Raw genomic sequence first — 26,639 nt, forward strand, 5'->3', positions numbered from 1 at the left:
TTCTGTAACAAATGACTAAATGCTGTAACACCCACATTATGCAAGGAAATTAGTAAAGATGACAAGGATTCTGTGGCAGCTGTTAGGAGAAAGCTTTGCAGTATTTTAAAGTCTTGATACCTTTTCATTTGTAATAGTTTTGAGTTTTGTTTGATGTGTTTCTTGTTGCAGTCTTTAAACATGCTTAGGTAAGTTTTCACAGTCACATAGCAGAGCTGTGGTTCTCATGATTCAGATGGCAAAACAGAATTCACACAAATCATAGAATCATAGAATGGCTTGGGTTGGGAGGGACATTAAAGACCATCTAGTTCCAATCCCCTGCCATGGGCAGGAACATCTTTCAGTACACCACGTTGCTCAGAGTTCCATCCAACCTGGCCATGACCACCTCCATGAATGGGGCATCCACAACTTCTCTGGGCAACTTGTTCTGGTGCCTCACTACCTTCATGGTGAAGAATTTCCTTCTAGTATGTTATTCCTAATGTTAATTATTCCTAGTTCTTCTTATGTTCTTCCTCAATGCTTGCCAAAATGTATTTTCTGAATTTTAGTAGTGACCTATGTTGTCTCTATAGCAAAAACTCAGTGTTCCCTGTGGAGCAGGCAGGACAACTGTTGGATGTGCCCTAATTGAAGATACCAAGATAGATCCTTTCATAAATCTTTTTGGGTGATTTTTTTTTCTCTCCCTGGATTAGCTCATTTCCACTATCCCACTTCAGGAGGTTTGCTGGAAACTCTTGGTCCTAAATAGAAAACAGAACTGTGTCCTGGGACCACACCAGGGTCTGTCCCTCAGCAACTGTCTGCCGCCATTCAGAAATGATGTGTCATGCATTCCCTCATGCACCCATCAGAGGCAATGTTTACTTGAAGTCAAGCAGTGTGGAATATCAAAGAGAAAATAAAAGAAAATAGGGGTAGAGGAAAGATGTCAAGAGGATGGATGAGGCTCTGCTGAGCAACAGGACAAGAGGCAAGGGGCAGAAACTGATGCACAGGAAGTTCCACCTGAACATGAGGAAGAACTTTTTTACTGTGCAGTGACTGGAACAGATTCCATAGAACTGGAACTATTTCCCCAGAGAGGCCATGGAGTCTCCCACAACAGAGATATCCAAGAATGATCTGGACAGAATGCTGTGGCATGTGCCCTGAGATGGCCCTGACTGGGCAGGGGTGTTGGACCAGATGACTCACAGTGGGCCCTTCCAACTTGACCCATTTTGAGAAAGCACCTTGAGGAAAAATGCAAGGAATACATCAGTGGAAACAAAGACATTCAGATGGGAAATACAAAAATATTTCTGTCACTAGGATTTCTGTCACTAAGTGACAAAACCTGAGACACTCAGTGCTCTGAAACAGTATGAAAGGGAATGTTTTCTATGATCTTCCCATCACAAGAATGTTAGCTCTTGTCTTTTTACAAACTGGACTTAAAAAATCCTAGCGTTGCCTTTCTTTTGACTCTCACCTTCCTCAGTTCCTGGCACCAAGTGTGCTTAGTTTTCATTGAAATGGTATACTTGAATTAGATTATTCCACTAGGCACATTTTCTTCCTGCTGTGTCCTGGGCCCTACTGCACTATAACACAGCATTCAGAACTTGATTTGATTCTTGTCACAGACTTGATTCTTGAGGTATTGAAAATGAGGTATTTTTGGCTCTTCTGAGACTTATGCAGGCTTTACAGGCCCTGATAGTCCCCTTTTCTTTTCTTCATCCCTCCTATTAATCTCTCAAACTGATCGTAGTCTGTCATCAGACTGCATGTGACTGGATCCCAAACCTGTGCCTCCTCTGCCTTATCTTCACGTGCAGCTCAGAAATAACAGACAGAGTAAAGGCTGCAAGAACTGCTTCACAAGATTTGCAAGGGGAGATGGTGGCGTGTGGAGTGGGGCAGATCATAGTCTGCAATGAATAATTCTTTTTCCAACTGTCTCCGGTACAATCTCAGCAGCAGAATAAGCATATCACAAAAGCTTAGGGAATACTCTGTTCCTTTAGTTCTTTAAATGACTCCTGCGTGTCATAGCTCTGCCTGGAATTCAGACAGGTTGGCTGAGGAGCTTCCAGTTGCTGCCGGCTATTGGAAGTGGTGGATTTAGAGCAGTCAAAAAACCAACATGAATGCTGTATTTATTCTGGTAATGGAAAAAGTATTAGGAGGGTTTTTTTCACAAGGGAGTACCTACCAGTCTTATTGGTCCTAAATGACTGCTTGTTAAGAGACTTTATTAAGCTGCCTTTTGTCTCGTTTGGTATGTCCTTCCTTACAACAAATTGCCTATTTTTGTAAAAGATACTAAAGAAACTACTTTGCCTGCGACCTAAACAGGAATGCAGCTTAGACTTCCCATTCTTGGCTGCACGCTCATGCTGGTGCTTATATAGTAATTTGTAAGTGAGCCTGAGAGGTGCTATTTACAGACAGAAGACAGGGTAGAGTTCAAGAGAAGAGTAGAGGGCTTTACACCTTTAAAAACTGTGAATTTCATGCTACCTCTGCCACACACCTCCTTCTGAGCTCTCTGTGTGTACATTGTACATAACTTGGGTTTTCTTCTGGCAGTGAAATAGGAATTGTTGGCACAGAGCTGTGAACTGGCATGAGCTTGCCCAATATCTCTTTACTAAAAGTAGAGGAAAGAGCTCAAATCGTGTTTGTATTACGTAGCAAGTTTTATTAATTTTGTGATGTACTGACAAGGGATAACAAAACTAGGTTAACTAATTAAATAAATCGTAATTTACTTTATAGTAGAAAACATATTTTGAACTACCACAAGTTGCTACTCATGTCTGTCTTCCTTGCAGGCCTGTCTTTTCAAAAGCATTGTGAAACAGTAATAGCTGTGCCAGTGAAAACCTAAAATTCTATTAGCTTTGTATCCTATCTCCTGTATCTCCAGCTGTTGCTTGCCAAATGCACAGCAAAGAGCAGCAGAGTAGAGCAATCACTAAATAATGTGCCTTCCTCTGGTGTTGTGTGTCTGGGGTTTGGAGCCAGAGGTGGTACCTTGATATTCATTACCTTTGAATACTTTTTCATGTAAAGTTGACAGTTTCCCTCTTGAACATGCAGATGTAGAAAATTTTAGGATCCTAAATGCCATTCAGTAAGGATCTTCACAGCTCAGCTACAAGCTGTGTGGAAAAATATGTCTTTTGTTCCTTTGAATCTGCTACTTCCTAGTTGCTTTAGCTTTCATTTTGGTTTGTGGGTTTTGGGTTGTTTCATTTTTCTTGGGGGGGCGGGGGGGTTGTTTCTTTAATTTTGGGGGGTTGTTTGGTTTGTGGGTTGGGTTTTGTTCTCTTTTTCTTTTTTTAATTTGAAGAGACAGTAACTAATCAGTCAGGTCATCTTTCTGGTTTTGTGAAACTCACTACTTAGCTATCTCTTTTCCAGACAGGGAAGTCTTAGCATATTTATTTTAAAAGATTTGTTCTTAAGGTTTTTGGTAGGCTTGTCTGAAAACAGTTTAGGATAGGATGTTGATTTTCCTTTCCAACTCTGATGAAGCCAGGGAAGAAGATGCACCTGGGAAAGGACAGAGAGCCCCATCATGGAAAGCAGCTGCTGTCAAAGGTAATAGCAGCTGTTTGGAAGAAGTTTACAGGCTTTCTGCATTGACAGTGGGTGATGGTTCTTTGACTTACCTTCTACAAGGCAGCATTAGAGGTACTCTTTTGTAATGTCGCTTCTCTAGATGCTTAAGCAACTGATACTTTAATCTGCTCCTCACTTAACCTGGTTTGGAAAGGCTTGGCACTTTTATGGGAAAAAGGATCCTGATTTGAGCTCAAAATATCTGCTGAGTGATTTCTAAAAGAAGAAAACTTGTAAAAACATACTTGATTTATAGTTCAGTGAGACATACGTAGGCATGTTTGGGGGCCAGGTGTAGATTAATCTGTCAGCATTTTGCCACTGTCATAGGAATTTCCAACATGTGCCACCATGTTCCATGCCCTTAGGACTCAAAAGGGATCACTCCTATGTTTGGTTTCCCAGCTCAGATAACAGTATAAACATCTCACCAACAGACTGAGACCTACACTGACCTATAATAGCATTATATAAGCAGTCACTGCAAGAAAAGTCTATCTGTGCCTCATGTGATAAAATTATGCCTTGTGCCAGAGACCAGTACAAATTTAGGCACAATGTGAAGGCTGTAGTGGAATTGGAGCCAATTTCCACAAAATTATGTGGTATTCCTAATTCAAAAGCTGTTTTCAAAATGAAGAACCCAGAACCCATACTTAGCATGAGCAAACCACTAAGGAATCACCAAACCGTTTCAGGTGGAGATTTCTGTAAAAAACACACACCTGATACTGAGGTTGTCACCTCAAATAAATATGTTAGAGCAAAGATTAAAACATTCAAATGCTAGATTTTGTAGTGGGACGTGTAAAGAAGAGTTAGCTGATGGCATTGTTTGCTCTGCTACTGATACATGTTTTATTTTAACATGCTTCTGTTGTCTTATATCTGTGTTATCATGTGGACCCTGAATCTGCTCTCACTAGTCTTTCCATCTTCCAACAATTTTTCTCTCTTATGCTAAGATAAGGCCCCAGAAACTGTCACAAACTAAAGTTTTTGAGTTTTGTTTTACAGTTATCACTGGAGTCTCTGGAGTACCATAATTTTCCTTTTTCTCTTCATTGAAATGTTTTGATTTCATTTGAATGTTTTCCTCAAGCTTTATCATCTAGAAATTAACCTGGAAATCTTACATGGTATACTGTAGTGTTTCCCATTTTCTTTGGTTTCTGGTTTTGTTGGAATAATTTATACCTTGACAATAGTATTTTTACTGATAATTTGACTTTTCATTTTATTCTTCCTGGTAGAACTAACAAACATAGTTAAAGATTAAGAAAAATTGAAGGATTGTAAAAAAAAATTCAATTTTTCATATTTCAAAAAAAGCAAAGCTGGGCACTAAACTTATATAAGACTTCATGCCGTTGTTGTTTCCTAGACCAGCTTGCTTATTTGTCTTTAATGTACATGGTTCTCAGATCTGTTGGAGCCGAAGTTGCTGGAGCTGGTTATACAGTCAACACTGAAATGTTCTTCCAAATTTCAGGTTCATTTAATCGGTATAAATTGTTCTCATTAAGCTCATGTGTGGCATGTGAAAACAGTACAAGCTGATTTCTTTTGTCTTTCATGCTCATTCCTGCTGCTGAAGCCACACCACAGGCCAAGACAAGGGACCAGATGTACTTCTGCTTGTGCCTGTTACTCCACCCAATGTACCCCTGAATCATGTTTAAGCTGTGCAAAATCACTGGCACTCAGCCTTAAGGCACCTCATGAGGAGCAAGGGTGGTTTCTTGTTTTCTTTATTCCCCAAAATAAATGCTTTCACTACCAGTGAAAGAATTGGGCTCATCTGTGCCTGGTTGCTTTTTTCCAAACCACGGCTGCCTCCCACATGCCTGTCAAAAGGGTTTTTTTGCAGTCACATGGAAGACTGGCTTGATAAAGTGATTTGGCTGGAAAACACTCTTTTCCCCACCATGCCCCCAGCCCATCCCGCCACCACCCCAGTGGTTGCAGTCAGCTCTTCCCTTGCCTTGTCCATTATACCACCTGGTCATACAGGCTGTTGGGCCAGCGGAGAGTGAGGGGCCTTGGAGCCTCCTTCTCCTATAGCATAGCCAGCTGTGCCTGCTGCAGGAGCTGGCAAGGAACTGCAGGCAGGGAGGAGAGATCAGCATCTCCAGGTGGCAGATCAGTATCTTCAGTGGCAGATCAAAGCACTTCAGCTCTTTTCTTCAGGGCATGAATTAAGCCCTTTGAAGTCAGAAGGTAAGATTCCAAGTCTTTGCACCCAGAAAGCATGCCAAAAAGCCCAGGGAGAAGGAAAGTGGTAGAGCCCACACAGAACACGGAAAGCTTTAGGGCAACAGTAGTGGCATGTATCCATAGCACCCTGGGAAGTGTTCAGTGGGGCCTTTTTGACATCACTTTGCTACAGATGTTAAAGGGACGCCAGGCTTGTTTGTAGAGATCAGGAACAACTGATTGCATCATGGAAAGGTTCCCTGTGTTCTCTTGCTTTGATAGTAGCAGGAAACCCACAGAGAGATTATGCAACTTGTACCTATTAAATACCCTGTGTCTCCTGCTTAAGGCAAACACATTGGTTTAGGAAGTGATTTGATTTACTGTTTAGGTTTCTTATATGTGTCTTGAGATGTTGAAGGAAATCCCTGATAGCATGGGATACTTCCTGGGCAACAAAGAGACCAAACTGTGTGTAGCAGCAGAGTTGTAGAGGGAAGTGTTCTTGGCTGCACATGAGAAGTAGGACACAGGATTTGTGATGATGTTTATTATTGGATTTATGTCTAATACAGTATCTAAATATTGCCAGTGCAGTATCTAAATAACAACCTTATAATCTATTGCAATGAATTATCTAAAGAGTTATAATATAAGCAGGTTCAGCTAGAACTATACAGGTTTACAGTCTTTGGCCTTGCAGACTTCACAACTACAAAGCAGCAAAGCACCTGTGGAGATGCTCTAGGATCTTTTCTCCGTATTTGGTTGAATCTTACTTACTTTTACTCAGATATCCAAAAGAGAGTGTTCAGTCTTCAGGCTGGATGGACCCTGCTGGCATCCCTGGCAGGGAGGAGGCCTCCCAGAAGCTGCCTACAACCTTGGGAGGCGAGTTTGCCCAGTTGTCCCAGTCTCCAGCAGCATTTCATACACTTTTACTGGCTTATGTGCTCCAAAGTAAATGCAAACATGTCAGCTTTCCCATGTCTGGAATGCATTGACTGTGCAATCATACAGCCGGTTTCTCCTGCAATACCCACCTGGTGTTTCCATGTTACGAAGAACCACGTTGAACATCAGGGAAAAGGAAAAAAGGGTGGGAGGGACAGGAAGGATGGGCTTGGGAGGCAGGGAGGTGTGTGCGTGCAAAGTCCCAGTCCCCTAGTTCAGTTGCTGTCATACTGATCAAAGTCAACGTAAGTGAGGTTCCTGGAAGTCTGACATAATGGCAAAACTGTGTCAAATGGTTGTATCAAAACACATTGTTGGTCCTGTAAGTGTGAAGAAGGGCTTTTGAGCTGTGGATTGTGACTTCACTGTTAATTTTGTGTTTTCATTGCCCAAGAGCAGCAGTATGGACTCCGAAATCCCTTGTGGAGCTGATCCTGACTGCATGTGGTGCAGCAGAGGGAACATGGTGCTGTTGTGGGGAACATAATCTGTCACTGCTTCTGTCTGAAGCAGTTAAGTTTCAGTTGACCTCTCTTCTCAGAGCAGCTGCCATTTTTTTCTGCTGTAACATCTGCACACTTTCACCGGGACAAAGTGTATGTAGATCATGTCTGCACGTCTCTTTTTCTTTGAGTCCTGAAGCAGTTAAGTCTCTTGGCTGGCTGGTGAGAAAAGGACAGAGATACATATTGTAAAATACAGATGGAATTTTCTGTGTCACCAGTGAGGCCTCTGTCTCCATGTCAGGCCCTCTTGTTTATTGTATTACTCTTCTATCTCAGGGAAGAAGGGTGAGCTGAATATTAATACATAGAGGACCATTACTGGATATAACTGCTTGGACACCTTTTTATTTTTGAAAACTAAGCTGTATGTATTTCCGCTTCCTATTGTTTTGTGAAAGATTAATTTGTTAAAGAGATCTCTGTCATTGCCTGGACAGTGTCTGATGTGATCCATATTTTTTCTTACCTTTTCAAAAGAAACAGCTGAGAGCATTTGAAGAAAAAATGGTCTTCACATTTCCTAAGTTACCAGCATTTTTTCCTATTTTGAAATTAAAACAGTTAGTAGTAGTAGTAGTAGTATACTTATATGTATTTTTATTGTCTTAGGCCTACATGCAGAAGCTAATCATATTATACTGTATACTATACTAATACTATATCTTGTGCAGACACAGCAGAAATTATTTGCACTTTATTTCTAGGGTGACCATCTGATGTGATGGCTGATGTCATTCAGTATAATTTTTTTCTTAGTCACTGAAATAAACAAGGTGACAGAAACCCAGAAATTTGCCATAAACTCAGAACTTTGCAGATTTTGATGCTAACCTGAGTTTTGAATGTCACCTCTGCAGTTTTCATATTCCCTCTGGGGACTATCTTAATATATCTTAATTTGCTGCAGTGCAAAGTCGGTGGAAACAATCAGATAGCCTCTCAAGGCATAATTATTTTTTCCAAAGCCTAACTGCATTCCCTGTTTTAACATTACTTTTAGCCCAGCTATGCAAGGAAGGTGATGAAAGTCACAGGGGAGCCCCTGCTTAGAGACTTCCAACTCAGCTTTGAGGGCCATGGGAAAGAAAACCTGTAACACTTCCCTGGCTATACTCAGCTGGATTGCAGGCTGAAGAAGAATTTGTCTGTAGAGATGCAAATTCTTCTTCCAAGCTTGAAGTGCTGAGCTCAGCTTTCCTGAGTTTAATCCAGCTGTGACCAGCATTAAACACTAATGAACATCTGCCAAGGAAGGCAGATAGAAAATAGTGTCGTTCATTTGGTAGAGTTTTTACAGCAGTGTTTTAGGAAACAAATCCATGTTTATCACTTTGCAAAGTTCAACTATAATGGTTGATGTAAACCTGTCCAACTGTTCAGGATCATTCTGGTCTCAAAATCAATGGCAGAACAAACATGGTGGGCTTTTATTGACAAGTTTACTTCTTAGACATGTCAGTACGGGCAAGTAGGTCTAAAATGTTGCAACATTTTAAAGAGACTGCATGTTTACTTTTGCCATTTAATCCTTTTCCTCAGTTTTCAGCTTTTTCAGATCTAACATTTTGCTGTAACTTCTGGCTTTCTGTTGAGTTTTGTGAATGTCAACTTTCCACAGAAATACTTTGCTCTTTCTTTTTATGTTTTCATTAAAAATTAATTTTGTAACTACTCAGAATAGCAAAAAAATAGAAAAAGTATTTTGAAAGAAGCAGTGTTTGTTTAAAATTAGGGGGTTTTTGTCAGTTACTCAGAGCTTGTGAATGAGCCTTCGCTGGTTCTTAACGCAGATGCCAATTTGTGCAGTTCCTTCTGACTTTTTGGAAAACCAGAATAAATATAAACCTATGGCTATAATACTGACTAACTGGTGTCACTTATTTCAGTTAAATTGCAACTTTGTGTATTGGCTTTTTTGTTCTCAGGCACCTGTTTAAGCTTCTTTCTATAACATGCATTTTAAAAGGTGCTTCCACTAAGGTGTCATAGGATTTATTCAATACTTGGGTTCTGGTCTTCTTTCTGCACACTTTTCTTCCTTTTTTTTCTTCTGTCTTTTTTCATCTACTTTTTGTGGGCTGCTTTTAGCTCAGCATAATAACATCTGCAGTAACTGAAATTACAGGAATATTTAAATGTTGTATGAGGGGTTCAGCAGTGTAAGTCTCAAGGTGAGGATTCTGCAACTGTCTCCTGACAAATTCTGTTGAAACACATACCATAATGTATAATCCATCTCACCTTTCCAAAATTGCACTGGCTCTGCAGGACCATCAAGACTTAGCAATTATTTAAATAAACTGAGACAGTATGATTTGCTGTATAATCAAGAATTGTACCTAAGTAAAGGGTAACATTTCACAAGGTCACTCTTGTTGCTACAACAGAAGCAGCTATCTGAGTAGCAAAATTATGGGAATAATTACAGAGACTTTTTGATCCCAATTTGAATTGCATTCAAGAAATGTATTCAACTTTGGGGTATAATTTAGTCATTAGTTAGTCATAAACATTCATTTTTCCCTCTTCAGATACTGCTTTACCACTGAAATCTGATCAAACATACAGTTTATCTTTTAGCTCAACAGATTTTGTTTTATATAAGTACACTATTGAAAATGAACCAAAGCTGGTTAGTTTTCCTTTTGTTTTCCTTCACATATCAACATTGCACATTATTTGCTTTAAAATAGGTTTTTGCATTTACTTTTTGGCCTGATGTTTTCTGATTCTAGTTTTATCATTCAGTCTCTGTTTCCTTAAACTATATCAGTATACCCTTCGACATTTCTTAAGTTGAAAAACTTAATAAAATACTATCCATAACATATCAAATTTAGAAGACCTGTAAGACAGCATATTGTATTGGTAAAATAAAATCAAATAGAAAAATCTCACAAACAATTTCTTTTATATTACTTTTGAGAGTGTCTCGGACTTCTGTGAACAATAAAAAAAATGTACAGTTGATATTTGTCCATAGGCATTGGGATCTAACAGTTTCTACCATAGGAAGATCCAGTCTTAGTATGATGGTGAAAAGCCGGATATCAAAAATGCAGGGAAATTCAAAGATCCTTTGGAAATTGTCTACTAAGAACAAATATATGCTCATTGATGATTACTAATATTCTACACCTCAAAAATTTGGAAAATACTGCTCTTAATATCTTCCTGTTGAAAAAGAAGTCATAATGTTCTTGTTTGTGGTTCACTGTATTTGGGCCTGCCAGGACTAGTGCAAAAGACCTGTGACTGAGCAGTAACTTGGTAACCTCTATAAAACTTCCTTAAAGACATGTTCTGAGGCAATTTCTTAGAAAAAATTTAAATGTTCTGAGCAAAACTGGTAAATCACATGGGATGTGAAACAAGGCTGCCAACATTAATTGTAGTAGGAAGAGTAACTTTCTACCCAAAACTAAACTGGATTTTGTTTTTTCTGTGCCTTAGACTTGTGTAACTCCATTTTACCTGCTGATGTTGATACATAGTAGTATAACCAGCGCTAAATGAAGAGGAGTTTTTTACTGACACAGAACAATTTCCTGAAGTAAAACTTCTTATCATCACTCAGGGAGGGTCTCACATGAGTCATCCTGACAGGTTTTTTTTGTATTCATTGTTTTAAAGACAAGTCTAACACTCTTGAACTCATCATGTATTTCTCTTCACCTGTAGAAAGAGTGAAATAATCGCTTAATCCTCAGTGTGCCAAAAATGTAGTTTTGGTCATTTTATGTAATTACAGCTTGCAGTTTTTGATGAGGAGATGGTGTGATTATAACATTACAATGTTTAAGATTTATAAGGTTTATACCTGTCTGAGTAGCAAACTCTTACTGTGCAGGGGTAGATGGAATCATCACAGTTCTGAGACTGTATCAGGAAAATGTGGCTAAGTGCACATAGGTGGTCTGTGACTTGTTTTAAGATCCCTTTGCTCTTACTAAGGCGCTGGAGCAAAATCACAACTTCTGGCTTTGATGGTGTGTTTGTTGTCATTTACAAAGTAGCAGAGGATACTGAAAGAAAACTCAAGAGAGCATGGAAATTTGTGCAGGAAGGAAAGTGACACATGCTTAATGTAGGAGGTAAGTTCTTCAGGGTTTCCAAAATTACAGGGTCTCTTGAGCAGGCAAGGTGTATCTCATTGTAATACCTAGTGTCAATGAATAGCATATGTATCAGTGACTAACCACCTGCCTCTAGGAAACTGATTGCAAATGGAGCTTTCTAACTGACAGGCACTTAGTGTGTCTTTAAAGTGTGTCTGACACATTGAAGCAAGTTGTTGATGGCAGGATTTTCTGAGTAACCATTTTGGATTTAGCAACTGTTCTTCCTTCGAGCCATCTGAACTCAGTTGAGGCTCGCAAAGAAAACCTCTCTGCTGCTCCTGTTTCTCCCCTGCAAAAAGCAGTAATTTTGGGGAGATGGTGTATAATTGTTTAATGATAATTTGTATGAGAGCAGTTGCAAAACTCTTCATGTATTGTGTGTAAAATGTTCATAACCTCCTGACTTTAACTGCATATTGGAGAGCTCCTAGGGGAGAAGAAAGTGTGTTGCTAAAAATGGTACGTAAGACTGTTTCCTGACTGACCTCTATTTCTTTGATTGTTTTAAAAGCTCATTAGATCTTCCCTTATTGATAGTGCCTATTAATCTTTTGTTAACCTAAATAAAGTATGAAAACCGTATTTCTTTTGCATGAATGGCACTCAGGGGAATGAACCCCTCCTTGGCATAGCATTGTTAAAAGTCTATGCTTTTATCAGAAATGAAGTCTTCTTAGGCATGCTAAAGACTACAGTAATTCAAGAGACCTAGGTTGGTCTTTAGTTCACTTGAATGTTTAGGCTTGGTTTCTTTCCTGTTAGGAAATGTCTGTATTTTCAAATATGAAAAAACCACATCTTCCCTCTAAACACCTCCTCTAGTAATTTGAATAGACTAGTTTATGAAATGTCATTGGAGGAAGATGGAAAGCAAGCTGCATGGGAAAGTCTCATTCTTTAATAGCCACCAAACTTCAAGAATATCTCAGGAGCCTTTATTTCAAGTGCTATAAAGTACTTCAAGTATTTTGTCTGTGACCTTTCCCTATGTAAGCGCTAAAGCTCAGGGCTGACAGTTCTGGATTCTTAGAAAGACAAAACAGGTGCCAGAGAAAGTCAAGTTCAGCAGAGGATACATAATGTAAATAAATAGTTTTTGGCACTCTGTTAAAAAAAAAAATCCTTTATAATCTGTCCACTGTGATTTTGAATATGAGTGTTTTGTCCGAATCTCCTCTGCAGTAGTAAAATAAGGATTAGTCTGGAGGCTTACTTCTGGCCACCTAGTGCCATAGAGATGATCAGAACATCTTTTAGGTTCGCAGCCAGATGACAGAAATAAAAGCTGAAGGAAAATATGTGTTATTCCCTTAAGTCCAACTCACTTCTGAGTCATGATTGTCCCTTGTTTGTATGTTCTCTGGTGTTTTGTTCATCCTAGTGCTGAATTGCCAGTACTTCTGGGGGTGGGGGTGTGTTTTTCCGCTGTTGACTTAATTCCATCAGTCTAACATCATTGACTTGAGCTCTTCTCTTGTTTGATATTTACATCATCCTGAATTTCAGATAAAGTCAAGATGCATCTAGCTCAGCAACTTTCCTATTTTGGGAAGAACTTCAGAAACTCCCTGTTTGTAATTTACAGCTGTGTCACATACATTTCCTTTCATGTGCAGGAATCCAGCTGGGATCCAAAGCACATATGTCAAGTCATGACTGTGAGAACTGCTTGGTACTCTGATTTCTTGGTTGGAGTTTTTTCAAATAAAACTTGTTTGTGAATTAGCAGGACTTTTAAATGATCTATCACACCATTGGCTTCATTTCTGGCCATTAGGAGGTGGAGATTGTTGCTTTATAAATACTATTAAAAGGACAATCATAGTAGGACTACTAGAACTTTGCTTAGGAGGAGGCAGAACTGTTATCACAGTGATTTTCCTTTGAAATCTACTAAAAAGAACATTCTTACAAATGCAAAAGCACTGCAAAACTGCAAAGACTCATGTTCTTGTTAAGTTTGAAGGCAAAAGGAGGAGAAAACAATTATTTTATTCTTCTTGGGTTTGGTTTTTAAATTTCACTTTGAAGCTAGAAACTCATAGTTCAGGATTCACTGCAATGATAAAGCTCTGAATTATGGAAGGAATAAACATCCTGGCCACAGTAATAAAACAGACACTTTAAAAAGCACAGGAGAAATATGGCACAACAGAATATTCTAAAATACTCAATTCAGTTTTCTTTGGGATCCAAAAGAAAATGTTATGGACTAAAGGTGCAAAAAGATTGAAAATACCAGATAAGTCCTTGTATACTTCACAGTCTGTCTAAAGATGAAATTGGGTGGTTGTCATGATGAAGAATTGTGAAAAATCACTAGACTTGCAGTCTTCAAAAAGTTTTCAATCATCACTGCCACAGGAATGCTTGGACTGCTTTGAGGACTCAGCTTCTGTTGAGTGCCTGTGGCCCAGCTTGCCTAGGATGTTTTTTGTAGTAGCACTTCTCAGAGAATGGCTCAGTAAAATCCTATGGAGTTTCACTCCAGGTAAAGGTAAAGCATGACCCTTGTAGTAACAGCCTCCATATTGTTTTTATCGCCATAGATTTTAAATTGCTATATGGTGACTGTAACAGGGAACTTCCCTCTGTACTATGGAACAAATTGTTGTTGCCTTTTTGGAATGCTCTTCAAAGATATTCAGATAGTTGTTCTGTGGATAGAACTGGAATTTTTGCTTCACTTGAATAAAAACCAAATTCTACTGCTTGAAGTGGAGATGGTTTAAAATCTCTGTCGAGTACAAGGTAGGATTTTTCTGTCATGTATGAAAGAGATACTGCAAATATACCAGATGGCTGTTGTTTTGAAGAATGGTTAAAGTCTGCAGAAATCAGAAATAACTTGAAAGTTTAACAGTGTAAAGTACAAGAATTTAGAGATTAACTCTGATCTGCCAAGAGCAGTGTGAATTAAAAGGACTGAATGTCAAGAACAAGGCCAGACTGGGGGCCATATTTCTGTGAGTTACTCCATTCAAATGCAACAAGGGTGTTGGATGGGAAATAAACAACAACTATCAGGACACAGTTCTGCATAACCAGCACTGTTTTGATGATGTTTGGGAAATAGTGTCATTATCATCTTACTCATGGAATTTGGGATATAATATCATTGTTAGTGCATGGCTGCATCTTGGCTGTGAATGAAACGTGGCAAACTCACAGCCCTGCTTTCATGGAGCGCTGATTGTATGAGACCTGATGTTTGACACTTAGATTTTGGAAGACAGTCTTTCTGTTGTGCTGTCATTATTCTGCAGTTGTTCTTAAACAGCTTTGCTGTCTCAGTGCTTGCTTGTCTCTTCACACTGCCCTTGCAACCACCTGCTTTTGCTTCCAGTCTGTTACCTTAGTATCTCTCTTGGGTGATCCCAGGTACTTGCAGTTTCTGCTCTACATTGTCAGGGCATGCATGTGCCAGACCCAGAAATTGTTGTCTTCACTGTTTGAACTGAGTTAGACTGACTGCAGGCTTACATCAGCTCACGCATTTCATTGGTAGCTTTTCAATGTCATGCTTGTTCTGCCTTATTACCTCAAGTCTTTTGCTGCCCTTGCCTTCCTGTCGTAACCACTTATGCCCTCTTGTGCTTTTCTTTCCAAACCTGTCATTTTCTCATTCTTCTCACCTTTGTCTTTGTTCTCCTGTTTCTTTTTCTCCCTGTTTTGGCTCCATTTTTCTACTCCCACTGCAGGTTAGCTGTGCTGTAGCTTTTTCTTTGTTAAAACACTCTCTGTATTGTTCTCAGGCTGGCACTTGTTCTGTTTGCTTTCCTAACACCACTGCACGGACATTTACTGCTGCCAGATTTTGCAAGGTGTGCCCCACAGTACCCTGCCCACCATGAGCTCCATGCCCCAGCCACCTCCACCAGGCTCCGGGATTCAAGGCTTGGTCCCCTCTTTTCCCCTGGTCAGACCAAGACCTGGCTACCCTCACCCAATGCCAGTAGCCACTGCAGTGCAGTCAAAGTGCCCCATCTGTGCAGCTTCTTTTTTATAGGAAGGGAGGTAATGTTAAAACAAGGGAAGTAAGTTGCAACATTTAGGCAGGAGCATTAAGATGTGCCCTAGAGTGACTTTTCATTGTTTTGCCAAGTTGCAGTCCTTAAACCTGACAGTCTTACTCCCCATGTCCTCTGAGTACTCTCCTCTTAGAGTTTGGGAAGGTGTTAGGGCCTGGATTGGGAATGCCAAGTTGAAATTTAGCTTCTCTTTGTGGGAAGCTTGTCTTTCTGGTGCTGGTTCTGAGCACCAATCTCTGATAGTTTTGGAGGGCCCACATCTCAGCAAGGATAACCCCTCACTGCTGCATGGTAGGGAGCAATGCATTTGGTTTTAGACAGCTGTTAACTTTGAAATGAGCTTCGGACTAGAAATTGGTAGAACAAATGCAGGAGAAAGAAGGATATTGAAAATTATTATCAGTACTAAAAAATTTGTTTGCACTGAGAAGGGCATGGAAGACCTTTTGTGGTGTTTGCTAATTGCACATTCTATTTGACCACAGGACCTCATTTGGACCATATTTCCTCACATGCCCTACCACATAATGCTACTTAATACTGAACATCTCCAGCAATGGCTGTAACAGATAAAAGCATTACACTTTTTTTTTTTTTTTTTTTTTGGTACATAATTTCTTGAAAAGGTAATTTCAATTTAAGTTACAACTATGTAAGCAATTAAGAGAGAATTGAAAATGGGTTTGTTTACAATTGCCATGACCTTTGGCTTTGCTTCCCTTTATTTCTTGTATATGAGGGCAGGCCAGTAAACAGCAATTACCTGCAACAGAAATCACTTGATTCCACCACTGCATGTGGGAGGGCATGATTTGGAAAGCACATACCAAGTACCATGGACCACGGCACATGTGTACATCCACTCTCCTCCCTGTACTATCTCATGGGCTATGGTACTGAGTAATGCTGCATGATAGGGTTTTTTTCCCTCAATCTTGAGCTTTATTTACTTTGTTTGTGTGTACTACCCTTATATGTGTGAGCCACATTGATTTCTGTTCTGTGGATGCTTAATAGCATAGAAAGTATGGGAAACCAGCACAGCTGTTGGACTTCTATGCTATGGAATAAGCACAGTTTCTCCTGGCTTTTGTGCTTTTGACTACATCACTCACTTGACGAAAGATGGAAGAAATTTTTTTTCTGAAAGAACAGCCAGAATTGTTACCTGTTTTGCAGGGATGCCTACATAATGTATTTTGAGGTAGCAGTCATCAAATTAATGTTCAATGCAGAGGTAAACATCCCACTTCCATTCTTCTAAGAAAAACACCTGAATTTATCATGAGCTATTAAAATATTTAGACTTACTCCATGGGCATAACATTCTCTTACACAGCATTTCCATTCTGTATCCATTCACTGTAATACAGTGAATAACTTAATAACTCTGTGATATCAGATATTATTAAGCTTTGCTTTGTTTCTGTCAAGTATTTTGTACAAAAGGATCTGATTTATTACTGACATTAAATAAATTTTATTCTTTTCCACAAAAAATTGTTCCAGAACTCATTGGTCCTTTATGGGTCCCTTTTACTTAAGGCAAAAACTGGGTCAGATTAGCAAGCAGCCTGATGAAGAGGTGACCTGGTTGTTGTCTCCCTGTACTGCATCTCCCGCTCTCTGTATAGGATGTCTGACAATTTATTAGTACTAGATTATATCTATTCAACACATCATCCACTGACACCAAATGTGGTTCATTTTTCTGCCTAATTTAAACAAATTAGAATTTCCTGGTAGCACAGAAATCAACTGGCTCTTATTAAATGACCCAACCTTTGATGAGCCTGGTGGATTCAGGAGCAGGACCTAATTGACAGAGCATTTACTGCCAATGTACCAATTTGAGCTACAGGAAATAGCACTCCAGCTCTTCGTAGCTGTTTTCAGTATTAACTGTAATGAATTCCCTTCTTTGTATTGTCATTTCCACCTTTCTCTGTTGCACTCTAGCAGTGACACATTGTATGTGCTTTGAGAATGGATTATATGAAGAGCTGTGCTGTTGCATAAGATTTCATTTATCAGTGATTTGCATATTGGGACATGTTATTCTTCTGTGAGTTTAACTTTGCTGTAGGTTTGACTGGTACAGGAAGTTCTGATAATGGATAATTCTACTTGAAGCTTCTAAAATTCATAACTAGAAACACCTCCTTTTGTTCAGCAAAAGTGCAGCTCCTTTTATCATTTTGAGTTTAGTTAGCTTGATTTTTATCAATCAGTCATATGCTTATTATCATTTAACCTACCAAAGTCCTGCACCAATAAGTGGGATATTTGTGTACTCTCCACTGTTGCAGAAGTACTAGAGGTCTGGTGGCAGTAGGACTTTCTCCAAGATGATGAAAAATTGTCTTGCTACACCCGTTACACATGTCAGTTCCTTACTCTTTCACACTTGCAGCTCCTTTTAAGTTATATTTTATTAGAGGGACTTTTAAAGAAGGGTGGGAACAGGGAAGAAAAAGAAAATAAAAAATTAAATTCAGTCTCTAAAAGAATTATCCTTCTGATACTTTTTCCATGTTTTTTCCTGTTGAAGTGGCATATTTGGTCAAGCCATTATCTCGAGTAAAGTGAGTGGTTTTATTAATGACAGTTTGACTGGAACTTACTGGATTAGATAGGAAATGAGCAAGTGTGCATCCATGCTTTGTTTTGCTCTTTGTTTTGCCCTTCTAGTCTATTTAAAATCTCGGTTTGACAGCCTTTACTTTCAGTACTCTGCTGTCTTTATGCCTAAATGCATTCAGCTGAGCTATTGCTTACAGTTATCACATTCTGGGACAGTTTGTTCAGATGGAGCTCACACAGGGTGCACAATGCTGATAATTGACTTGTGTGGGAAACAAGGAATTCATGAGCTCTACCCCAGGAATGCCAAGCCTTACACAAGTTTATAGGCTAAAGTTTTCTTCAGTCAGTCACAAAATCTGTGGCTGGAAACTTGACACAGAAACTGGAAATGTTTATCATAAGATAATGTTTCTTTCAAATAGTCATAAAATAAAAATGTATGTATTCATATAAACTCGTTAACCAGGAATACTGAATCCCAAACAAAAATGCTCCCTGTTCAAAAATTCTTGGGACTGTTGAAGGAGCATCTGTGAGAGAAAGAATTAATGGTCCAGTCATGATGAAGTGGAAAAAGAGACACTTGGGGATATATTCCTCTGAAGTTAGGATGTAAGAGACCAAGTCTTAATCTGTATTCGGCATTGCTAATCCTCTTCATTGCAAATGATGCCATTCTGGTTGTGTTATGATTTGTTTTCCTATAAGAGTTTGTACATCTGAAAATGTGCATAAAGCTGGTAAATTCCAGAGAATTGATTAGTGAGACATGGTAGAGCCTATATCTAAGATTCTGCTGGACCTCTCAAAATCTAAGTGAAGATTGATTCAATTCAGTTAATTTCATTATGTGAAAAAATAATGTCACTTTATTTACTCCTACAGATGAAAACATGGTCTTTAAATATTATATGTTCTAGCTATAAATACAGGTATAAATACATCAACAGAAATACTCTAATTTAGTAGAGTTTTCCAATATGTCATTTTCTCAAATTCCTAATGTGTTGCAGTAAAAATAGCTATATTTGCATGTAGCTGAGGATAGAAACAGGAAAAGCCATAGCATCTACTTGCTTACACACTATCTGTTTATAGAAGAAGGGAGAGACACGTGTCTTCTTGATTATAGGTATTATGCAATTGAGACAATTTTATTCATGTCTTTGAAGTAAAAGCAGAAAATTTAATTCATTTTTCTTGTTCTGTTTTTAAACAGTTTTTTCCTTTGTTTTGCTTTTATATAATAATTTGATTTTCAATTAAATAAGAAAATTCAAATCTGAAAGCTGGAACACTCGCACTTTTAAAAGTTAGAAATGCAATACTGTTCTTGAATCTTTTATCCTATTTTATTTTGGATTTATGTTACAACGATTTGCAGTTTTGTAACCATGTGCTGTTTCTAACAAAGACATCTACTACATGGAAATTGTTTGACAAATGATGTAAAACTGTGTAAAAGCTCAAATCAACATCAATCCCAGAAGCATTTTGAAGTTTTGCCAAAGCTGTCAAACACTAAATATCACACTTAAAAAATCAGACACAATAGTAAAAATGTTCTGTTTCAATATTTTCTGGAAAAAGAACAGTGCAATTTTTTTCCCTTTGCAGCAACAGTTCATTTCAAAATTTGTTTCAGTTTTAAACTGAAAGTTATTTAAAGTTGAGTGAAATAGAACAGGCTGGCTAAGAATAAAGCCAGCCTTTTTTAAATCTTTCCAATCAAACTTCAGTTATTTTAGGGTGGCAAGATGAATTCTCAATGCTTTAGGGAGGTAGGAGAGGGAAGGGAAGGGAAGGGAAGGGCAGAGAGGTTTAATCTAACCAGCTTGTGAAATCTATTTACAGGCATGTTCTTGGCCTTGTTCGCTGTCCAAAGTGTAAAATCAGACAATTTTATGGGATGAGCAAAACAGAAATTAATAATACTTGTGTATTAGTTAGTGCCTGATATGGATGCTTGGCAGTGTGTAATATAAAGTACACAGTTTAAACCATTGAGCCCGAGAAATACAGATTGCTCCGGCATGGAGTGGCTCTGTCTGTCTGAGCCACAAATAAAGGAGTCAGCGTTCATGAAGGCCACAATATCCTCTTGTGCAGCAGGAAGTGCCTAGTGCTTGTGGATGACTGTATCTTAATACTTTTTCTGACTTTGAAGGTAAATATCTTGTATCAAGTATTATAACAGAATCACAGATTGGTTTGGGCTGGAAGGCACCTGTAAAGGTCCTCTACTCCAGCCCACCTGCAAGGATGTCTTCAACTAGGCCAGGATCTCAGAGCCCTGTCCAACATGGTCTTGGATGTTTCCTGGGTGGGGCACCCACCACCTCTCTGGGCAATCTGTTCCAGGGTTTCACCACCCTGACACTAACACAATTCTTCCTTATATCTTATCTGAAATTCTGATATTCACAGCTGTGATACTGCCAAAACCTTCACAAAGACCTTTGCATGTAGGGTCTAGGAGCACCATGGTTTTCCCTTTTCAGGGATCATTTCACCACTTATAAATACCTGACTAACATCTACATCCTCAGTGCATTTTGGAGAAATTTTCCTAAATAAATGATCATATTCCCAGATAGTCTGTGAAGAGAGGTGGACAATTCCATGTACATTTGATCTTCCTCTGAAAGCTTTTCAGGCCAAATAGGGAACACTGGCAATTAGAACCTTCAAAATCAGGGAAAAGTTAAGGCTTGACTTTGGAAGCAGTGAGTCATACCTGCAACTTTCCTGTTTATACTTCTCACAGGGGTTGATGTGGCTGACTTATCGTAGCAGGCATTTTATGAGCTTTCATAGTTTCTGTTTTTTGACAAAGAATAGAAATAATGGATGTAGAAGTGGCATGTGGCAGAACATGCCCATGCTTAGAAGTCCCCTTATCTCCCTCAGAGCAGGTTATATCCACACAGCATTGTGCACACAAACCTGAGGTCAGCTCAAGGTAGCTTCTGTCATGAGCAGGCATGGTGAAATGCATCAGCTGGGTATGTGCTAAGCTGTGGTGAGTCTGATGGAAGCTCTGCAGTACCACACCTTCTTCAAAGCAAGTGCTAATTCAGGTGTATCTGTACTGAACTAACCAAACTGCGGACAGCCAGCTAGTCCAAAGGCAATGAGCCCACTGTGCTCAGCCTTGGTGTGACCTCCCTGCGTCCAGTGCTGGGCCCTGCAGTTTAAGAAGATTTGAATGTCCTCGATTGCATCTTGAGGAGGGAAACAAAGCTGATAAGAGGGCTAGTGACAGGACATGTGGGAATATTTAAAAACTACACCTGAAGGCTTTGGACTGGACACAAGCTTCCTTAAGTGGTCAAACTCTGGAACAGGTGTCCTAGAGCGGTGGTCGATGCCCCAAGTCTGCCAGTGTTTAAGAGGCATTTGGACAGTGCCCTTAATAACAGGCTTTAAACTTTGGTTAGCCTTAAAGTGGTCAGGCAGTTGGACTGGATGATTGTTTTAGGTTCCTTCCATCTGAAACAGACTTTTCTCTTCTGTTCAGTTACAACTGTAGGGCTGGCAGTTCCCTATGCTGAGTGTCAGGCTGTGATAATATTCACTTCTACATGGTACAAAAGAGAGCTTGACGCATCTTTCAAATTTATGGCTTCTATAGTCATCTGCATGTATGCACGTAAGAATTTAAATCTTGCCTCATTGTACATAAGGGATAGGGAAGATTTAATTATTCATTAAAGGTGCTGAGTTTCATTTTAACAGCATGTTAGTCTGGGGTTTGGATTTGTTTAATGTGTATCCTTCTGTCCCCTGCTTTTTTTTTTTCAGACCTCTTGCAGTGGCCACAAATCAGCAAATGCAGATCACCTGAAATGGAGACATTTTCGTGTTTTTGGACCGCTGGAAATTTTTATAACCTCACTGTTCCAAGAATACTACAGCTGTTGTACAAGAAGAGGTAATAAAAGCTGAAACAGGAAAAGAGAAAAGTGATTTATTTTGCCATGCTTGTTAGGTTGCTACTGTTAATTTTCTGCTGTGATATGAGCCATGCTGTTTTTAAGGGTATAAACCCATGTTTTAAGTACATTTGTTCCAATGTTAGAATTTATTGGTAGTTACTGAGCAATTTGCAGCAACAAGCATTATTTGATAGATGATTAAGAACACATTCTTACTTAATTTAAGTCCAGGTTGCAGAATCCAAAACTGAACACTATATGGCTTGGGTAAGGATTTTTTAATAGGCAAGTTCAGTTTATTCTTTATCCATCTTACGTGCAACACTGAGATTCCTTATACGTGTGCACAGATGTGGAGGTTGGATACAGGCCCTTTCAAATTTTTATTAAAGTTTTATGAAGTCCCCATTGATCAATTGCTGTGGTAGAGTCTGGATGTACAGGTTCAGGGGAAAAGACTGCTCTGATACTGGGATAAAGTTCCTGAGTCCTGTTGAGTTATGATTCAGCTCCACTTTGAGTTTTTTAAATTTCAGGTTGCTACAATGATCAGCCTGGAAAAGGACATAGATATTACCAGTAATGGCTATTAAGGAAATAGGCCTTTTGTTCACAGGAATAGGAGGATGTACATTTCTGTTCCCTCTAATGAACAGGGTTTTGATCTTTTTGATTTACAGATGCTTTTTGATGATGGTAATGATATAATTGCATAGCAGACTTAAGCCTAATAGCAAGGCTGGCTTTCTTAGTTACTCTGAGACATCTCAGAAATCATAGGAACCCAATAAAATGCTTTGGGTTAGAAGGCACTTTAAAGTTCAGATATTTTCCAGACCACTAAGAGTACATGAATACCTAAACTCAGTTATGCAGGTTTCTTCAATAGTGGTTCCATTGTAAATCACCATCAATATTGACATGTTTTTATCCCTTTCATAAATTTTACAACTTATCAGTACTGTGCCTTGTAACGTCTGTAATTTGTACTTTGTAAGGTCTGTAAACCTCTCCCTCACGAATATGCATTTTTGTTGTCATTCTAGTAATGAGGAAGACTGGAAAGAATGCCCTGATTATATCACTTCAGGACAAAATAGCTGTTACTTCAATGCATCTTACACCTCTGTGTGGACACCATATTGTGTTCAGCTTGCCAGTAAAAATGAAGTATATGATAAAAAATGTTTCAGTGTTGATGAAATAGGTATGCTTCCATATGTATTTACCTCTATAAGCTTTTGTATTACTTAGGCTGTATTTAAATATTGCCTCTCAGAAAAGTTAGTACCTAAAATATGATACATGGGAAGGGATTTGATTTTTGTAACACTGTAATGTGACCCACACCAGAAAATATTATCTAGATTGGAAGAAAGCTTAAAGGATAAAAGAAAATATGTGATTTCTTTTTCTAAATACCAGTGGTCTCTCAAATGTGTGCATGCTCAAATAAGTTTGTCTTTGCTTTCACTTTGAGTCCTTTCTAATGGATGCTAAATCTCCTTGAAGGGCAAAGTTTGCATTAAAACCTTGATCCTGCAAAGGTCTAGAAGCCAAACGCTATTTTTTTCTTGAATCAGCTGTAATCTAAAGGATCAGGATGTCTAGTATTTCTAAGCTAGGATTTATGTTTATGGCAATATGAATTTTAACTGCCTGGGACTTTACAGATGTTATTGCTTGTTCAGAGTGGTAGTGTATCACCATTAACTGCATATCCAGATAATTTATTCCTACAGGTGGTTAGAATACCCATTGCTCTCTTTTATTCAGCTGAGCATTAATTCTTAATCTTCTTTATTAGTTGCTTGGGTGAGATTTGTGCAGAATATATCTACTGCAAATTGGCAGGATGCCTTCTTGTTATCAAAATTGCAATAGCTTTGACATTGCAATATATTTGATTTTAATCAGAAAATACATGGTTAATATACTTTTTAAGTCCTGAAATAATTTATCAGTATGTAGTAAGAATGGTCATTTCACATTGAAAACTGGCTGTTTTATTCCAAATACTCTGTTTAAACAGTACTACCTGATCCCCCTGTCCACCTTAACTGGACTCTGCTAAATACTAGTCAGACTGGGATCCATGGGGATATCCAGGTAAGATGGGATCCACCACCAACAGCAGATGTTCGGAAGGGATGGATTACTCTGGAATATGAATTGCAGTACAAAGAAGTTAATGAGACAAAATGGAAGGAGGTATGAAACAAATATTTATTATACATTAGTCATAGTGCAGTGCAGGCTTGTTCTATCCCTAAAACTCTTGTACTACTATGAAAAACATGTTTGTAATTGCTAATTAGACAATGCCTTGTTTCTTAAAACAATATACATACTTTTTTCTGACATTTTCTAGCAAATACTGTAACTTTATGTGTCAAGATAGTTGACAGACAGGAAAATGAAAAACCCAGAAAGCCCTGTGTTAGATTAGTAAGTACAGGAAGAGTCAGATATATGCAAGTGTTTTCAAGGATAAAGTATTTCTTAAGCTTCAACTATTTAAACAGTGCATGGTGTTTCAGTAGTCCCAATAGGAATATTTTGTTTGGTAAATATCACCATGTCAACCCATATTCTTCAGAGTACCTGTAAAGTTTTAATACTTATAGTATGGATGGAAGGGAGTGAGGGAGGGAGGGAGGGAGGAAGGTAGGGAGGGAGGGAGGGAGGGAGGGAGGGAGGGAGGGAGGAGGAAGGAAGGGAGGGAGGGAGGGAGGGAGGGAGGGAGGGAGGAAGGAAGGAAGGAAGGAAGGAAGGAAGGAAGGAAGGAAGGAAGGAAGGAAGGAAGGAACTGACTTTGATTTACAGTTTAAAATTTTATACAATAAGCAAATAAAAATATTGCAACATAGATAAGACAGATTTCATACCAGACATCAAGAGGAAGTTTTTGGATAGTCTGTGAAAATATAAAATAATATATCACATATCTTTTAAGCTTACTTTTTGAAAATCACTTAACTTCTCATGTAGTTAGTTTTTCTGTTACAGGGAAGAAAGATATTGTACCCATCTTACCTGAATGCATAGGCTAAATGCCAGTGTGTCGTGGCATATTTGCATATGGAGAGCTCTTCTTCAATGCAGTCGGAACATCATGTCAGAGCAGAATCCTTCCTCTGCTTTCTTATTAATATGAACTGAGTTAACTGGCAGAAAAAAAAAAAACCCAAACAGATAATACTGTTACAAATTTGTCATTAACTACAAAAGGAAAATTTAAACAATTTGAATATAGCCAGATTTACCAGTTGAAATGTAGTCAAACTGGTTTGCTTCACCTGTGAAAGACCTTGGCTCCCTCCTCACTTCTGGTCCTTCTCAGTGTTAGCATTTTCTCTTTAACCTAGTCCTTATTAATAAGTCTACAGCTAAACAGGCCTATAATGTCTGGAACGATTTTTCCTAATAATTCTCCATTTTTCTATCTATACTGGTTTAATATAGTAGCCTCTTTATATATATATATATATATATATATATATATATATATATATATATATATATATATACACTTGATATATTAGCCTCTATTTTAAAGCATATGAAATGTGTTAAGTTTAGGCAGTAAATCAATAATATTTAAGAAACTCAAAATCTGCAGATAGTCAAAAGCAAGAATACAGATATGTCTCTAAAAATGCACATTTTAATGGTTTTTTTATAAGAGTTTCAATGTCAGTCATATAAATACCCTAATAAAGCTTTAGTCTTGCTCCAGTACCATCAATAATCCCAGAATGCTTTGAGAATAGTTCTTCTCAGGAGAGCAAAGATTTGAAGATCAGTGTTCTTTCTAAACACAGATAAGGAATTCCTGATTGTGATACTTGCCTCAAGAGACAAAGTATTATTGATTATGTTCTACTTAATCTGTTTGTAGTGTAAGGTTTTATAAGCCTTTCATTTTAAGAATATAAACATGGCATAATTCACTGAGACACTATGGGAGCACAAAAGACAAATTTCTGAACAAAATCCTGGTTTGGCCTAGGACAAGAGCAAATTTCTGAATGACAGCATTGGAGCAATGCTACAATTTCACTCTTAGAATTCCTTGCTACAAATGCCTTCTCTAATGAGTGTTGAAGCACATTAAGACATAAATGTCTGGTTATACATGGTCAAGTTATACATGTCTAGTTATTACTAGTTTTTTACACAAAGGATAAGCCTTGACTGCTTAAGTATACCATAATGCTTTGTACATATAACTACTAAAACAACTAATTTATAGTACTTATTACTGTACTAAGTCCCCCCCCTTACTAAGACTTGTTTGCAATTTTTCTATATTTTTGGGAAGATTCATTGCTTTTTCATGCCTAGCCTTTATTATTTTTTTCAATATATTTCCTAATTGAAAATAAATAATTTCTAAATTGAAAGAAGATTTAACATTAATTAGTAAGTGTTAAAACAGTAAGTTATAGTGATAAGGGGACCAAAATTATTTTCTTAGAAACATTCTAAACACACAAAATCTACCCTGACATAATGGGTATCCATGAGACAGAGACAAATTATTGGTTACCTTTTATGATGTCTCTCTCATATGGATTTTCTTGAATTAATCCATGGCAAATGCTGTTCATCTATTCACTTCATGCTGAACTTTCCCCACTCCGTACATCCCACTCCATCCAGGAGTCTTTCATAAAGGCT

At 38.3% G+C, this 26,639-nt stretch overlaps 1 protein-coding gene across 8 annotated transcripts in view; it reads left to right on the top strand.

Moving 5' to 3' along the window:
* GHR (growth hormone receptor) overlaps nt 1-26,639 on the top strand; it is a 150,731-nt gene that overhangs the window by 114,201 nt on the left and 9,891 nt on the right. For 6 of the 8 annotated variants that reach the window (XM_038125367.1, XM_038125369.1, XM_038125364.1 and 3 more), the window contains 4 exons: nt 3,538-3,603; nt 21,823-21,952; nt 23,003-23,163; nt 23,989-24,167. In XM_038125367.1, the coding sequence (XP_037981295.1) occupies nt 3,538-3,603; nt 21,823-21,952; nt 23,003-23,163; nt 23,989-24,167 (536 nt within the window). The remainder of the gene's footprint in view (nt 1-3,537; nt 3,604-21,822; nt 21,953-23,002; nt 23,164-23,988; nt 24,168-26,639) is intronic. The other 2 variants (XM_038125365.1, XM_038125370.1) reach the window with 1 other exon arrangement.

Source organism: Motacilla alba, chromosome Z (assembly GCF_015832195.1).
Source record: "Motacilla alba alba isolate MOTALB_02 chromosome Z, Motacilla_alba_V1.0_pri, whole genome shotgun sequence".
NCBI lineage: Eukaryota > Metazoa > Chordata > Aves > Passeriformes > Motacillidae > Motacilla > Motacilla alba.